At 41.0% G+C, this 18,842-nt stretch overlaps 1 protein-coding gene across 1 annotated transcript in view; it reads left to right on the top strand.

Annotated features, from left to right (window-relative positions):
• Positions 1-555: 555 nt before the first annotated feature.
• Positions 556-18,842, top strand: part of LOC121548313 — a 30,481-nt gene continuing 12,194 nt past the window's right edge. The window contains exons 1-4 of the mRNA XM_045213897.1: positions 556-698; positions 1,493-1,695; positions 2,233-2,334; positions 2,982-3,077. Of these exons, the coding sequence (XP_045069832.1) occupies positions 671-698; positions 1,493-1,695; positions 2,233-2,334; positions 2,982-3,077 (429 nt within the window). The 5' untranslated portion in view covers positions 556-670. The remainder of the gene's footprint in view (positions 699-1,492; positions 1,696-2,232; positions 2,335-2,981; positions 3,078-18,842) is intronic.

Raw genomic sequence — 18,842 nt, forward strand, 5'->3', positions numbered from 1 at the left:
GAGGCCGCAATATTCGTCAGCAGCCTGTCTCTGACTCTCTGCCTTACACAGAGTCAACCAGCCCTGACCCGCTTCACCGCATTGATGCTCCAAGTACACAGTAAATAGAATTGTACTACCCTGTGCCGCCACTGTCAATCGATAATAATAACTTAATACGGCCGCAGGGTGGCGCTATAATGTCAGAATACATCACCATCGTCAACAGCATTATGAGGGCCTAAAAATTGTTTTGATGAAAATTGTATGAACGATGTAATAATGACAATTGTAATTTACATTACATATAAACATGCACATTTGTCCTCCTACATATGGGCTTTGCATGAGCTATTCCTACACTTTTTTCATCGACTTTTTAAATGAATTTAGTCTAATAAATATGATGTAGCGGTAGTATGAACACGCCCACTAAAATACAGAACAAAGCATTGCAGTAGGTAGTCATTTATTAGATTTAATAAGTGTTTAGGAAAGCACTATCTGTGTTTTATTTAGAAAAACAAGAAAGCCCGGAAACTGATAGCAACAACTTCCGGTCCTCACTGCCTGAATGGTCTGTAGCGAGAACGGGAACTCTAGACCGGGAAGTGGGGCATCTAAATCAAATCTAGCTAGCTTACTTTTCAAGTGTACCTAAGCTTCCTGCTGACTATTGTATGAGGCCAAGATGCAAAGTCAGGATCCATGCGAAAATGGTAAGTTAACGGTATAAATTGTTAACAAATTTGATAACGTAGCTAACGTTAGCTAGGCTTGGTGTGCGTTCGATGTTCAACATGGCGTATGCCGTATCTTGCCCTATGATCCCGCCCTGCTGAAACGTAGTATAGGCTGCCAAGGCTAGCTGAAATGGTGGCACTGGCAAGTCCACGTATCTGCAATATCTAGACTGTTTCGAAATCATGAATGACTTTATTTCACTCTATCGTTGTTTAAAGGGTAAAATCAGCAGTTGCTACATCCATTGCTGTACTTATTAATGACATGAACCCATTGATTCTTGAAGAATATAACTTATATGCCTCATTAGCTAAGTTATACTGTCGTCGTACGCAATGATGAATATAAATAATTGGTCGTACCCCATTAACCCAAAATATAAGCTTATTTTATTCCAATGTTTGTCAACAATGTAATTGTAAACAAACACTATATAGACTCAAAACATGACTAAAACTATAATGTTGATATCATGGATGGCCAGTCCTTGTATCCATAACTATTTATATTTGAGAGCGGTTACATTTCCCTAGCGCCATCCCTTAGCTTTATACCTTAATGTGGGTGGGGAATCGGGACCCAGCTTTGTTATTTGTTTCTACTGCTGATTGTTGCTTTAAATATCCCGTTAACATAACATATATTTTTACTAACGTTAGTCTAAAGTGTGGTAACTTTTTAGATATTGCTAGCTAGCTAGGTCCTATGAATGCGCGCGCCTAGTCAGGGTGGCCGTGTGTCGGCTAACAACTTATTTTCGTATTTTTAGGCCCCCCTCTTCTTCTTCCCTCTATGCGTCTCTTCATTCCACCACTGCGGCTTGTCTCTGCAGCTATGTGGCAAGTAGTTCAGCGAGGAGATGTTCAAGATTATGGGATGCTGGAGGAGTTTGTCACCACGGTGACAGAGATTGTGCCAGAACTTTTGAGTTGCAGTCAGAGGGCCCAACTCATCCTGGGGCTTAGAGCAAGGGTAAGAGATTGGGCTCAGAATGGGGAAAAGAAACATGCAACAAAATGATGACGTGACGGTAGTCCTAGCCTTTAGCCCAAACATACACCTAGAACTCCTACATAGATCTAGAACTCCTATCTATATGAGGTCTAAGCAGAACTTTTCCCATGTACAGTATGAAGGTATATGCCTATCTATAATCAGGAGGCAGTTATTTTGCATCCTTTAGATCACAGAGCAGTCTACAAGAACGTTTAAATCCACTTTTAGATGCAGATATTTATAGTTATCATAGTAAACACCACAACCCACCCTGGAGCTATCCTAGCCTTTAGACAAAACAATGTAGACAGTTGACTCTGGCCTTAGACAACTGACTGGTAATGGTAATTGACAGAGATGAAGACCCTGACGCTGATTTTCTCAATTGAATACTGACATTGGGCCTTATCTAGGCTATCTGTAATTTTCTCAAAATGTGTCACAACAGAGCAGTGCCTAGGAAGTGTGGGGTTGACCTTTGACCAACTATTGACTGGCCATTTGTCATTTCAGCTGGTTCTGGAGTTGTGTCGCACTGAGCAGACATTAGACCTCCAGAATATTCAGCAACACCTGGACAGGATCCGATCCCTCACATTCACTGGGGAAGCAGAGGTGAGTATCTTTCAAAGAGGGATTGGAGCTGAAAAACACATGCCTATGTAATTCGGCATGCTCACTGATGTTCAGTGATGGGTAAATCCATTTGAATTCAATCACTTTTTGACAGCACCCCTTTTGATTTGAATGAAACCTCCATACATATTTGCCCATTGTAGAAGTGCTCAGAAAGTGACTTTTTGGACTTGAACGGCAAAACATTCAAGAGATAAAGGTGCTTAAAGTTGACCTATTTTGCATACTTGACCATACCATCATGACATGTCTTCATCACTAAAAAAGATAACCAGTTGAAATTGATATCATTGAAAAGCTTGCAAACAGGGTTTCCAAACTATTTTATATATATATATATTTTAAAGGTTTTTAATAAACATTGTCATTTTTTAACCTTAAATGTAAATTATCTAAAAACGCTTAAACGAATAAAAAAAAATTATTTATATGATTGAAATGACACCAACCCTGTATTCAAGAGCATGTTGTGTCTCAACCGATGGCAGGCTCAACACAAAAACCTCAGATGATGTAAAGGTTTAAGCTACACCATATGGGAATATGAAGGGGAAAAAAGTACTTGTTTTTAGATAATTGACGTTAAAGGTTAATAAATGTCATAATTTGTGCATGTTTTGTTGCAGTCAGGTGATGCAGAGGTGGAATTATCTGAATCAAACTTTGTGGAGCTGGTTGAATCTCTGCTGAAAGACCCAAGTGAAAGGGAGAACTTCTACCAGGTTTGTTTCTCCATTTAGTCTTCGTTGCAGTTAGAACCTAGCCTGGTACCAGATCTGTTTGTGATTTTGCCTACTCCATTGTCAATGTTTGGCCTCACAATTCCATAAGAAGTTGTCAAGAAAGCAGAAAAAGACTGTCACCCAGGCTAGTTAGAACTCTGAGGGGCTGAGTTTTTATATTCTAAATGTTACATCCATGTACAGTACCATTCAAAAGTTTGGACACACCTACTCATTCAAGGGTTTTTCTTTATTTTGACTATTTTATACATTGTAGAATAATAGTGATGACATCAAAACTATGAAATAACACATATGGAATCATGTAGTAACCAAAATAGTGTTAAACAAATCAAAATATATTTTGGATTTGAGATTCTTCAAAGTAGCCACCCATTGCCTTGATGACAGCTTTGCACACTCTTGGCATTCTCTCAACCAGCTTCATGAGGTTGACATATTCACTACAATGTAGAAAATAGTAAAAAATAAAGAAAAACCCTGGAATGAGTAGGTATGTCCAAACGTTTTACTGGTACTGTACAAGACTGCATCTCCAATACATTAAAGTACTATATTTCTACAGGTTTGAGTCCTTCTCATTCACACATACTGTATTCCCACCTCCAGGTGTTTGTGGTTTAGTTATGGTTTCTTTATAGATCAAACAAAATACTAAAACATTCTGCTTTAGGGTGTTGAAGTGGCTGTATGATGGTCTAAGACCAAAGTTAATAGCAGTGCACATTTTAGGCTAATTATTTACATTATTACATTTATTTATTCTCATCTAGGATGTGTTCCCTGTGGAATTTGGGCCCAAGTATGACACTGCAATACAGATGTTGATGTTGGAATTCCTTTCCAGACTTGAGAAGTTACTTCCCATACCAGACCTTGAACAGGTAATAAGAAGGAATAACACCTTTATCTAATTAGCTTGGGGAATTAGAAGTCAAGAATAACAAGCAAGAATCAATATGTTCATGTTTAAGGAACTGTGAGTTGGACATTAGTTTGTTGTTAATGCTTTTAAACCATGTTTCTCTCTCTCAAGACCGCCTCCTTGCTAAATGCTGTCCCCTCTGCCCTGGAGAAATGTGTACAGTTTGTACCTGACTTCAGACAATTGAGGACCCTGCTCCAGTACCACAGAAAACGTGGACATTTGGACTCCATCCGTGAGTATCATACAGATTTATAGAGGATCCATGGTTTGGATTGGTTATGAAAAAATTGCAAATGATGAGTGTCAGGTAATTATGTATAGGAAATAGATTATTGGTTATGTTTGTCTGGTAAAAGTTTATATTTGAGGCATTGACATAATTATCATATGCTGTTAAATTTAACCTTAATTTTTTTCATTGTCTCCCACTTTTTATGCATGAAAAGGAACTCCATCGTCCTTTGGTGACTGCATCCTCTCCTCTCTGTCTCTTCCTCCATACGTCCGAGTGGTGACTGCCCCAGATGTAGACTCAGATACACAATCAGAAAGCATGAATTTGGAGGGAATGGAAGCAAGAGAGTTGTTGGAGAATCGGACAAAGGAAATTGATGGACTAGTCCCAGCAGCTGAGGTTAGAAGAGACGTAATTACTGAGCAGGAGTATGGTATGGACATGGAGACTGCCGTTGGGGAAATTGACAATCAAGCTGTCACTGGCTTGAATTCACTCAGACCATCACATTTTCAACCATTAAAACGAAGCAAAAGGCTGCAGATTAAGAAAATGTTTTCAAAACGACGGAAACTTTGGAAGACTGATTCCTCAGGGCGTGCAATGAAACAGCCATCATCCAAGGTGCGTGTCTCCCCCAAAGGACGAAAACCACGAAAGACTGATTCTTCCGGGCGTGCAATCAAACAACCATCATCCTCCAAGGGTTGCCCCTCCCCAAAGAAGTCATGTAAAAGAGGCCCATTCAATAAGACATGTGAAGTGTGTGGAAAGACTTTCACTCGAGTCACAGCCATGAAAAGGCATCAGCTAACCCACACTGGAGATCTCAAGTTTAAGTGCCTCATGTGTGAAAAAAGCTTCAGGGATGGTCATAATCTGAAGAGACACCAGAGGCGAGTTTGTGAAAAGGAGCTAAAGATGTTTGATGATAAAAATGAAGAAGAGATCCCACAACCCTCAACTAGCAAATCTCTGATCACATCACCCCTCAAGACTTCCTCTCCACCAGGGCCATCTCATCAAGGAACTCTGGACACTATCACAGCCACTAACACATGCTCTGTGTGTGGGAGGTTTTTTGCTCGTACTTCAAGCTTGGTAAGGCACATGAGCTCCCACTCAAAAGAGCGTCCATTTGGGTGTGTCAATTGTGATAAGAGATTCAAGTATTCATACGATTTGAAAAAACACCAGAGAGAATTGTGTCAGAAAATGACCCAGGGAGATTTGTGTCAGGATGTTGGTCAGAACATGGCACAACAACAGAGTGGCCCGCAACCAGAGAAGGTTTTTCTTGCCACTGCAGAAAATCGATCCCAGGTAGATTCCAAAACCTGTTATGTGTGTGGTAAGATTTTGACTTGTACTTCACAGATGGAAAGGCACTTGAAATCTCACTCAAAGGCACGTCCCTATAATTGTGCTATTTGTGAGAGAAGTTTTAAGTACAAAGATACATTGAAGAAACATCAGGAAATCCTTGGTCACGAGGGCATCGTAGAAGACTTGTGTGGTCAGAGTGTGGACCAGCAAGAAGTGGAAGTTAACACAGTGAGTTGCATCAACCCTCTCACTACCAAGGAAAACGACACTGAGACCCTTATCATGGCTGTTACTTCAGTGCCGACTCTCAAAGAACCCAAACCATGCACTGTGTGTGGGAAGATTTTTAACCGTGCTTCAGTTATGGCTATTCATATGAGATCCCATTCAGATGAGCGTCCTTATCAATGTGGCAATTGTGAGCAGCGCTTTAAGTACGTGCACAATTTGAATCAACACCAGAGATATATCTGTAAGGTGAACCGAGAAGAGTCCTCTCAGATGGTAGACCAGCACCAAGAGGAGGACTCTAGCGAACCGCTGGCTGCTAAGGCTGATGCTCCAGAGACATCCACCAGTCAACTCCAACTGGTTCACTGGTGTAAAAAATGTGGAAAGAGTTTCAATGACAGCTGTAATTTGAAGCAACACCAGGAAAGTTTATGCAAAGAGGAAAAAATAAAGGTGGTCTTCAAATGTGAGAAAAGAAAGGTGGTCTTCAAATGTGATGATTGTGGGAAGGACTTCAAAGGTTCATCATCCCTAAGAACACACAAGCGAATTCACAACCCATTCTATTGCTCTGATTGTGGAAGGGTACTTCCAAACTCAATTGCCTTTGACAGACACAAGCTGATGCAGCACAAGGAAATCCAGTGTACCATGTGTGAGAAGACCTTTACCCTGTTGGGGCGTCTGAGAGATCACTATCTGCATCAACATAAATTCACAGGACCATACCCCTGCTCGCACTGTGAGAAAACTTTTACCCAGTTAAGATACCTTGTTGAACATGAGAGAGTTCACTCAGGTGAGTACCCTTACCAGTGCTCTGTTTGTCAAGCAAAGTTCAATAAAGCAAATTCTCTAACAATACACAGTAGGAAGCACACAGGAGAAAAGCCGTTCCTGTGCTGGCAGTGTGGAAAGAGCTACAAGGATCGTGGAAACCTGTCAATGCATATGGGGACTCACTCAGAGGAGAAACCCTTTTCTTGTTCGCAGTGTGACATGACTTATCGGACAAAGATTCAGCTGAATACACACATTGAACAAGTTCATGAGGGGGTGAGATATACCTGTGCAGTCTGTGGAAAGCAGTTTTTGAAAGCAGTGTCATTGATAAGACATGAACTTACTCACACAGGAGAAAGACCATGGCCATGCTCCTATTGCACAAAAACCTTCATCACTGCCAATGAAAGAAGGCTGCATGAAAGGTACCATACTGGTGAGAGACCATACAAATGCCAAGACTGTGGAAAGTCCTTCGTACAGTTATGTTTCCTGAAATCACACCAACGACTTCACACTGGAGAGAAGCCATTTGCATGCAGCATTTGTGCCAAAAGTTTCAGATTAAATTACCATAGGCAAAGACACGAGCGAACCCATACAGGAAAACAGAAGCCACATGTGTGTGCGGAATGTGGGTTAGCTTTCGCTCAAAGAAAGCGCCTGACTGAACATCAATGCACTCACTCCTTGAATTAAAAATGAAGGTTTTTTTGGAACTCTGATGTCCCTTTGTATTGTTATTCATTTTAAGACAGTACAGCAGGGAAAGTAGTGAGGGAGACAGAAAGTAGGGGGACAGACAGAAGGGCAGAGAAGGGGCTTGAACCCTTGTCCCCAGGCAGGTAAATGTGGACTGGAGTCAAAAGCATTATCACTCTGTTAGACTCTGGCATTTGAGTTCTTGTTGTTTACTATATATAACAACTACTGGTTTAACACCTCTGGTTTTAATTAGTATTCTCTTGTTTTCAGCTTTTTTTTCATCATTCAGTGGATAATTTCAATAGCTAATTTGTAGTATGTACTGTAAAGGCTGGAACATGTAAACTGTTATTCTCAAATAACCACAACATTGCATTTTCTGATAATGGCAATAATAAAGGAGAAAGACATGAAAATATCTGTCTGATTAAAAACATGCATGTATTCACATTTGTAACTTTTTGCACAGATACACTTCATACAAAACTCAACCAATGCTTGCAGAAATATCTGTTTTATTAGGATCCTTCAGGTCAACATCACTGGTCCTCAAATATCCCTGGATCATTACCGGTTAAACTGGAACAAAATTAGAAGTTTGATTTTACTGAAAGGTAGGCTAATCCATGGAAAGGTCCTTTGCAGGAAGGGTATTTGGCATAAAGGCTATTGACATTTTTATCCAACAGCTTCATGATATTTAGGGTACTATGGGGTAACTAGCCCTGCCCCCTAAGAACAATGTCTACTTGCTGACACAAGCAATGTTTGGGGGGAAAAAATGGTATGTGGATGAAGGTCATGCTTAGGCAAATAAACTATAAAGGGAAATAAATGGCTACAGTTTACACTTTTTTAGTTATTTAATTAATTGTTTTTAGAAAAGGGGCCCGTTTTTTGGGATATCTGGCCCCCGGGGGTGCCAGTTACCCCGGTAGAAGATTATGGGATAGGGTTTCACACAAGTGTGTTAAAATCCATTTAATCCGTTTTATTTAGAAATTCTTTAGTAAGTAATACTTGAAAGCTAAGTCTAGTCTTATTTTAATGATTTAAATAAAATATGGGGGGAAGTGGTGTTGCACATGTCACCATTAATATCCGCACTATGAGGAGATTTGATGTGAAGTTCCTCTTTTAAACTCACCTGCACATTAATTTTCTTTGTTGTTCCTTTTTCCATACAATCCATTATGTACAATTGCACTAAATATGATTTGAATAATGCAAGATTTTAAATCCCAGCAGTCTTTAAAATGACATTCAGAAGCAAAAGGTTTTCAATAGTAGTTTTTAATTCATTAAAAAAACTATTCATTGGAATATAATATTGGAATGGAATATAAATAATATTATTAAATAACATTGGAATAGAACATTTAATAACAATAACTTAACTAATTAACTCAGTGTAACATTGATGTGGCAACTCTCTTATGCTCTGCTATTGCACCATTCTAATTTGTACATAGGTCACAAATAAAGCTACCCCATTAAAACTGGAACACAACTCATGAGCCCCCTCCTGCACTGCTCACACCTAATCCAGGGGGAGAGGGGGATTACAGGGGGAGAGATGCCAATTGAAAAGCTCTCTTAAGAAGTAGCTAGCTATCTATCTAGACATTTAAGCATGTTATCCCCCGCAAGGCTGCCGGCAAAGACGGCATCCCTAGCCGCGTCCTCAGAGCATGCGCAGACCAGCTGGCTGGTGTGTTTACGGACATATTCAATCTCTCCCTTTCCCAGTCTGCTGTTCCCACATGCTTCAAGATGGCCACCATTGTTCCTGTACCCAAGAAAGCAAAGGTAACTGAACTAAATGACTATCGCCCTGTAGCACTCACCTCTGTTATCATGAAGTGCTTTGAGAGACTAGTCAAGGATCATATCACCTCTACCTTACCTGTCACCCTAGACCCACTTCAATTTGCTTACCGCCCCAATAGATCCACAGACGATGCAATCGCCATCACACTGCACACTGCCCTATCCCATCTGGACAAGAGGAATACCTATGTAAGAATGCTGTTCATTGACTATAGCTCAGCATTCAACACCATAGTACCCTCCAAGCTCATCATTAAGCTCGAGGCCCTGGGTCTGAACCCCGCCCTGTGCAACTGGATCCTGGACTTCCTGACATGCCGCCCCATAGGTGGTGAAGGTAGGAATCAACATCTTCACTTCGCTGATCTTCAATACTGGGGCCCCACAAGGATGCGTGCTCAGCCCCCTCCTGTACTCCCTGTTCACCCATGACTGCATGGCCAAGCACGCCTCCAACTCAATCAAGTTTGCAGACAACACAACAGTAGTAGGCTTGATTACCAACAATGATGAGACAGTTTACAGGGAGGAGGTGAGGGCTCTGGGAGTGTGTTGCCCCCAACACACTTATCCAACATATTACTACTTAACTCAAAAATTATCTAAATGTTTCTCTCAAAACAAGTGGATTATTTATCTTAAGGCTTTCCTACTATATATATATAGATCTAACTTAATTGGAATATATCTACAACTTTTCAAAATTTCAAAAAATTAGATCAACTTACCACAAAATAGTTTTGTTGAAATATCTCAAAAAGTTGTGATGACACAGAGGACATTTTTTGTTCAGCAAGAACAGTGGCAGCCAGGGAAAGAGTTGGGAAAATAATTTGGTGACATTTTGTGGTCTTTATGTGAATTATAGAGGGGTGGGCAGGTACCCCAGGGGGCTATAGTTACCCCTTAGTACCCTAAGCACTTGCCGGTGTGTTTTCTTAATGTAATCATTATAAAAGGTTATGGCTAACCTATAGTAATAATTGTAGACAATAATTTAACTTGCTGCTGTCAAAGTTGCGTCAATTCAAATCTGGTATTAGGAACAAAAGAGGTCAACACGACTTCTAAGATATACTAGTATTTTAATTAATGTAAAACCTTCAATGGTAAATATGACGTTGGTATATACGGGCTCCTTGAAATACCTCGCAGGGCACACAGAGAACTAATCCATTGTTTCAGATTGTTCTTCAAATACTCTTGACAGTTCTCAGTTCCCGCTCTCTGCTGGCCAATCAGAGTAGAGGCTGAGCGTGGTTTAGACTTACTCAGCCTATCCGTTGACGCACGGGCTGGTCCCAGCCCCTTAGCGCATCCCTGTTGCCAGGCATAAGTTCTTATCATAACAACCTGTCATGGTGAGAAGAGCCAGCTCCCCTAGACACCATTCCTACGTCCAAGGAAGGTTCACAGATCACAAAGGACCAGTATAGTCTAGTATTTGGAGACACAAATTCTTATCTCATTTTACCCCCTAAAACAGCTCTTCACATCAATCACAGCTTGCCAGGTGACACAACCTACATCAGCACAGACAAGAATGCATTCTTTCTAAGTTAGTCATCCCATCAATTATGAGAATAATAAATCCCCCACAATCCCCCTTTTCACACCCACTGGGTGTGAACCCAAAATAAGAAAACACAGGGTGTCATTCATTATAATACAATACAAACAAAAAGAATCACACTTTTATTAATAGTCCATAATGATATTAAAAAATAAAAACACTCAGTCCATCTACACCCAACTTGCAAATTGTTGGTTACAAGTCACCCAGGAACTTTAAACCTTCACATAAGGAAAGACAAACATTCACAATGGTTAACTTGATTAATAAAGCATAAAACACAGGATTAATAGAACACAAAACATAAGATTATTAAAACATAAAACACAAACAGGGAAGTAAATTTTGGCCCCCTTTAGACACCCTCTAAAGTGTCACTCCACCAAGCCTGGTAGGTCATATCCTTCATTCCTTAGGTCGGAGTCCAGGATTGGGCCGTATCTCACCATCTGTTGGGAAACCACCTTCTTCCATCTCCTTTCTCACCAAACCTCAGACACAGGAAATAAGACAACATCCACAAAGAACAAGTATACCCATAGAAGCTATAACTTCACCCAGAATAGTTACAACAATAGTTTTCCATTTACCAAATATGTTATCAAACCAACCGTTTATGGAGCTATCAATACCAGATTTCTCAGCCAGTTCGTTCGTCAGCGTGGTGACTCCCTGAAGCTCTTTGGTCACTGACCCGTCCGGTGCTATGTTGTTGGAGATGAAAGTACAGCACATAGATCCAAGCAGAACACAAACTCCGCCCCGTTCAGCCAAAAGCATATCTAAAGCTATTCTATTCTGCCATGTCATTAAGCTAGTTGCCGCTGTCTGCTCAGCTAATCCCTTTATTGCATCACGAGTGTGGTTTATAAATCTTTGCTGGTTATAGTAAATATAATTTATCCAATCTACGTTTTTATTAATTGTTGACCACCAAAAAAAGACTTGATTCAAACCCAGCTGCGATCTGATTCCTAGCTTTGAATTGTTCTGGAACCCCTCGAGGTACTCCTATCCCATCAATATATATATATCCTTTCATCAAAGGATCCCGGGAGGAGGTCCCACTTTCTATGTGACAACTCACCAGTCTCTGACATGTTTGATTGTTTGCGTATGTAGGTGAGTTCACAATCAGTTATCACCACACAACCATCAGATGTCAGCACGGGCCTGGTTTTGGTTCCTAAAATCCTCTGGCTGCAACAAAGAGGAGAGATTAGTCATGGTCTCTTTAGTTGTGATATTCTCTGTGTGGGAGCAGGAGCTAAGATGCCCTACCCTGTATCCTCTCTTACTAGTCCTATAAAAACAATAAGACTCCCCTGTGACTTCAAACGGAGGCAACCCAGGTCGGGATGACTTTGTTATCGGGGGATACAGATAGTGCAAGTTACTACAAGACTCTTTCACCACATTCCCAGGTGGCTTGCATGGAGGATAAACCTGACAGAGAGTCAAAGCCTGTCAAGGGGAACGGAGTAGTTGTTAACCTTGGTTTGGCTTTCCCACAGGCATAACAGTCCTCTTTAGACATTTCTTGCCGTATACTAAATCCATTCCAACCACCGGTCAAGATTCCTACACCCCGTCTCCACCTGTCCTACTTTCTTCAGGTCTATAGTTTGTACTATCTTTACACAGCCCTGTCTCATTACCTACCTTAGAGAGGTTTACTCTATAGGGTGCCCCAGTTGAAGAGGATATCTCACTTGTTCAGGTCTGTAACCTGTTTTAGCGTATTTCAGACTTTCAGACAGCACCTACCCTTATATGGGTCGCACTGCCATTTCTGGTAATTCCCTACTTTCACAATACTACACCTGTCCCTAAACTGTGTATAGAGATTAACATCCCCCCCCGCTCGGTATGAGCAACTACATAGTCCCAGGATGTACATGGTGACATACATATGGTGATGTCCTTCCCTAAAGTCCCTAGTACTTCCCCTTTCCCTACGTCTAGCTGTCTCCTATGCCTTCGTAGACTGTGCTCAGGTATTATTTTATCAACTTGTGTTAGGTTAACTACTACTTCTGGCTGATCAGGAGGGTTTGAGTGTGTTAGGAATATGGCCCCCACAATCAGACAGCTACCTACCGTCGGGAGACCTGTGAATCCCCACCCTCGCCCTGAGAACATGTCAGACGCCAACCCATTGCTTTACCTTCTATCGAACTCACACAGGGATGATCAGACAGGGTAATGGAATCTTCGTTAAGGAGCCAACCCCCGAGCCCTAGTGGTGATCGGTTCTTTCTCCTAACTCTGTGTTTGTTCGTCAGGTGTAACTGGGTTTACCTTTTTGCAGTGTGTGACATGCACCCAGGTGGATCTAATAGGACTTGGTAGGGCCCTTCCCAACAGGCCTGCTTCCAGTTTTTCTTCTTTTAGGGACTGGATGCTCACCTTCTCTTTTAGTTCACCTGTGGGGCACAAAACCTCTGACATACGGGTGTGGTTAATAAACTATCTTCACACATACATGTTCAGCTCTCAATTTCTAATCTTGTTGTTGTTGTTTTTTTAAAGTATTTTGTCCTCTCCTTCGTATATATTTATTATTTAATCCTATCACTCCCCCTTTTTGACACATGATTTGCCCATGTGTCAATATTACCACCTACCTAAACAATCCCTTAGGTAATTTATCATCCAATTGCCATGCCTTTCATTTTTGAGATTGTCTTTTGCTTCTTTATTGCTCCTCCCACTTCCTTTGTCTTTTATGGCAGCTAAATTCGACTTTCATCCAGTTCAGAATCAATTAGCAATCCAATCATCAATCTCTTATCTTGTAAAAACACTTATGTTTAGTTCAAACTCTGTTCTACCCAGGCTCTCCCGGGCTTGACCTGAAGACTGATTGTTGGAAATGACAAGTCCATATTTAGGTCACCTAAGTCTTCTGCCTAGCAACAAAGAAAAAAACCTCTATGTTCATGATTAACCCAGTTATATCTCATAGCCCACCAAAAAAAACCTCATCATCTTTAAATCACGACCAATGTCATATCCCTCTTTACTCTCTACCATTTGTATAACATCCCTGATGTATGTATGCCTCCTTAGAGTTCCAAATGATTTTACCATGGGCTGCCATTGCCTTCCCATAGATAAGATCACTTAATTTACCCGTGTGCAGTACATAATGGAGTACCCAAGCTTTACAGCAGTTTATCATTACCAAAAAGCTCATCATTTGTTTTTTGTTTAACGGTTTTGGCGCTTCAAGTACAGCAGTTTTCCTGGATGAGTTTAACATTCGCCCCTCCTGAGTTATAGTGTGTCCTAGGTAAATGACCTCGCTCTGCCAAAGTTGAAGTTTCTTTTTGCTCACTTTGTGTCCCTGTTCTGCCAGGAAGGTTAACAATTGGATTGTATCCCTCTTACATCCCTCCTGAGTGGGATTAGCCAATAGAATATCATCTACATAAACTAACATTTGGCTTCCTTCCCTAGGTTCAAACTTTCCCAAATTCCTAGTTATAGCCTGGGCATAGATTGTAGGACTTTCCGAGTAGCCTTGAGGCATCCTAGCGTAAGTCCATTTCCTTCCCTGAAAAGTAAAGCCAAACCACCCCTGACTATCCGGATGAACTGGGATACTAAAGAAAGCATTAGCTAAATCTATCACTGTAAAATAGGAGTTCTCTGGTTTCAATTGGTTCAGCAATGTATGTGGATCTGGTACACATGGAGCTCTGGGAATTATATTTCTATTAACCCCCTGCAAGTCCATGACCATCCTCCAGTCGGCGCTAGGTGCCGCCTTTTTAACAGGAAATACTGGAGAGTTGCATTGTGCCTCATCTCCAGGAATTATCACCCCTCCCTTAAGTAAATGCTCAAATGTAGGTGTTATCCCTTTTATTGCTTCTGGTTTCATAGGGTATTGCTTTTGGTATGGTCTATGATCGGATCGAGGAATCACTTGTACTGGAGCTATCCCCTTAATTAGTCCTACATCGGCTGGTCCTTGTGACCATAATTTGAACGGAATTGCTGCTAACTAAGCCTCCTGTTCCTGAGTTAAGAAAATCTCTTCCTGTCATCCGTTAAAACTTGTCTCCAGGTGGACCCCGGGCAGGGTTTTTGCTCTCCAATTCAACTTTCTTCTATATCTCCCAGTGGAGTGGCTATACTGATCCCCATTTGGTGTATTCTGCCAGTCAGTAATGTTTTTCCCCTGTTTTATCCATTTACCTAGTGATAACCATTCCTCTGAATGTTCTTTCACTAGGGCAACATGGGGGCTCCACCTTTCTCTGTACAGCCTCTGGCTCTGTGAACCCATTTTAACCCAATTGTTTTTTCTGTGGTTTTTAACACTTTTTCCTCATAATCTGGGTTAGGGCCTGGGTTCTCATTACACCTTACTGTACAGTGTATGTAACCTACTGTCATCTTAGTTGATCCAATCACTAACTCATTTCCTAGGTCTATTAGTGCTTTCGGTATGTCTGTAAGTCCCCCTCTTAGCAGATCCTGGCTATACCAATAGCATGGTTTTCCCTCCCCGCTCAATACCATATTATCCCTTACGACATATGCCTTCATACCCCTCAGCGTAGGCTTCACAGCTACGTTCAACTGAGTCATGGCATCCCTTCCTAGTAAATTGACTGGACACAGGATTGATACCAGTACAGGTATGCACACCTCTCCCCCTGAATCTTCATGTTGTAAAGTCACAGGGGCTGATAATCGCTCTATAAATTGATGGCCCGAGGCCGAGCGTACCATGATTTTTTCCCCATCATTTCTAATTATTTTGGGTATGTCGGCTACACAGATTGCTGTTCGACATGCCCCTGTGTCACACAATAATTTAATATATTTTCCCCAATATTGTTAAGGTGAGGTATGGTTTCTGTTCTCGCTGCAGAGCTAATTAAATTGTTTCCAATTCAAACACTTCCCACCCCGTATCAATGGGTTCCTCTGACCCCTCTCCTCTCTTAGGGTGCACTACACCCTCTATAGCTCTCACTACATCTCGCTGTGTCCACGCCCTATATACATCCAGTGTGTCTGTGCATGCTCCTCCCCAGCCCTTGGGTTCGGCAATGCTATCAAAGGGTACTAGTCATCCCCTTCCTCATCATCTAACCACTCTCTCTTCCCTGGCTTATTATAGTCTTCTAATCTCTTCAACTCCCTGTGTTTAAACTCTCTGTGTTTACTTTCTCTTGCTCTTCCTGCCTCTTTCTCTCTATCCTTCTATCATTACTGAATAAATGATAATAACTGCAATAACTATCAATAATAATTATAATAACTATTACGAATTATATTGTGCCCTTTTTCTGATGTTATAATTTCTGATGTCTATTCCATCACTTTAGTTTAAAATATAAATGTATTTATAACAAATCCAGAACCCACCACAGGCTGGCGCTATTTCCCCAGCACAACAGCCAATGCCACTTGCTTCCCCGTAACGAAAATAAATGATCGTTCTAAAATTTTCCAACTATTTTATATTTTCCCGCTAACCCATTTCAGTTCGCTATTCAATCTCTTTAACCGTTCTCTCTGATTAGGCCCTAATTAATAAAACAAATACTTGCTATCGTTGATAAGCATACATTTAATGATGTTCCTATCATTTGAACTCTCTCTCTCACCTCTCCCCTTGCTCCTTCGGGGGAAAGCGCATGGGGACCTTGTAACATTTTCATAGACCTTTCTAGAATACTTCTATTTAAGCTATCTAATTCAACCTTTCACATTTCTCATTCCACATAGTAATCTAGGTATATAGCCCCACTGCGAAAGCTTTACTCACTGTCCCTACCTGTTTTCGAACCAGGAACCCTCTACATACATCGCCAGGCATTCCACACCATCTGCGATGCTCTCAAAGTAACTACTTCCAGTTCATAGAGCAAATGACATCACCAAATGAAAGTCGCACTAGCTTTCACCTCATTCAGCAACACAAAGTAATGCTATCTCTCCCTTCACCCATTCTCTATTGAATAAGTGAGTTTTTAACCCCCAACCATGCTCCAAAATTTAAGTGCCCGTTATGATCCTAGCCGTATCTAGCCTTCTGATACGTGTCAATAGCCCAACACTTTTAAGCCAATAATTCCCTACGCCTCCAGTTCTCACCACTTGTGATCCTAGCCTGGAGTCGACTAAAATTTAAGTGCCCGTTATGATCCTAGCCGTATCTCAGTGGATATGTGCCACAACATTACACTTTGATCAATTAATCCCTGTATCTCACAGTTCCACCTTTGGTGGTCCAGAGACATCAGTATGCTCCTTGATCCTAGCCATATCTCTCTGAATATGTGTCAAAGGAACAATACTCAACTAAAATTTTGGCGCTCCTCTGATCCTAGCCATATCTTGATGGATATGTGTCAGTAGCCAACGCCCTTGGCCAATATTTCCCTGTGTCCACAGTTCTCACCCCTGGTGATCCTAGCCTGGGGACTTCAGTATTTTTCTCAGAACCTAGCCATATCTCTCTGGATATGTGTCAAAGGAACAATACTCAATGGTACCAAGGTTTAACATCACATTCACCAAAGGTTTGCATGTCACAATATTGTGCTTATCTACTCATAATAGTTTCATAATTTAGTTCACTTACATCAAACAGTTGTTTCACAAAATTAATTTGGATAAAGCCAATGTGCAGAACTTTAGTTATATAACAATAGGTTTCTGCTTACCTTTTTTAGTAGTCCGGACTCTTTGTGAAACACACCGTCCAATGACAGAGATGACCAAATGGGCCGGACAATACCCAGCGAAGTCCCTTTACCAGATCACGTCGGGGTCACCAATTGTCAAAGTTGCGTCAATTCAAATCTGGTAGTAGGAACAAAAGAGGTCAACACGACTTCTAAGATATACTAGTATTTTAATTAATGTAAAACCTTCAATGGTAAATATGACGTTGGCATATACGGGCTCCTTGAAATACCTCGCAGGGCACACAGAGAACTAATCCATTGTTTCAGATTGTTCTTCAAATACTCTTGACAGTTCTCAGTTCCCGCTCTCTGCTGGCCAATCAGAGTAGAGGCTGAGCGTGGTTTAGACTTACTCAGCCTATCCGTTGACGCACGGGCTGGTCCCAGCCCCTTAGCGCATCCCTGTTGCCAGGCATAAGTTCTTATCATAACAACCTGTCATGGTGAGAAGAGCCAGCTCCCCTAGACACCATTCCTACGTCCAAGGAAGGTTCACAGATCACAAAGGACCAGTATAGTCTAGTATTTGGAGACACAAATTCTTATCTCATTTGACCCCCTAAAACAGCTCTTCACATCAATCACAGCTTGCCAGGTGACACAACCCACATCAGCACAGTCAAGAATGCATTCTTTCTAAGTTAGTCATCCCATCAATTATGAGAATAATAAATCCCCCACACTGCAAAGATGTCTTTCTGATCATTTACAACTTTAATTTAAGTCACAGAGATTTTTTTTCAGGAATTTGTGGTCGTAAACACAACTGGAAATTGAACGGACTACGTTCACTGTCACACTGCTACTGAAAATAAGGTTTTAAACTGTTGCAAGCCTTTTAATGTAGAAATCATAGCTAGCACACTTAGCAACAGTTCATGTTTCGTGCGTGAATATTGTATGAGGACGAGATGGACGAGAATCCTTACGAAAATGGTATTGTGGATTTAGTTAATTAGGCTTGGTGTGCTTGATGTTCAACATGGCGTATCCTTGCTGAATTTGCGTCTGTCGTTATTTTTAGAATGCTAGGAGCGGGATGGCTACTACTTCAGAATCATCCACTGTTATGTTTTGTAAGGGATAGCCTATTTAGTAATAATAATTGATTGGATTTATGTAGCTCTTTTCTACCAACTGAGGTAGGCATTTACATTGTAGCGGGACATACAGACCTAAAAAACTAAACTAAAAAATCTTTCGATTTTAAACATATTTGAAACTAATCAGGTTAGCTTGTGCATGCAGTTTGCACGTTTTTTATTAATGTTTTTATTTAACCATTATTTAACCAGGTAAGCCAGTTGAGAACAAGTTCTCATTTACAACTGTGACCTGGCCAAGATAAAGCAAAGCAGTGCGATAAAAACAACAACACAGAGTTACATATGGGGTAAAACAAAACATAAAGTCAAAA

The sequence above is a fragment of the Coregonus clupeaformis genome, unplaced genomic scaffold, assembly GCF_020615455.1.
Source record: "Coregonus clupeaformis isolate EN_2021a unplaced genomic scaffold, ASM2061545v1 scaf0169, whole genome shotgun sequence".
NCBI lineage: Eukaryota > Metazoa > Chordata > Actinopteri > Salmoniformes > Salmonidae > Coregonus > Coregonus clupeaformis.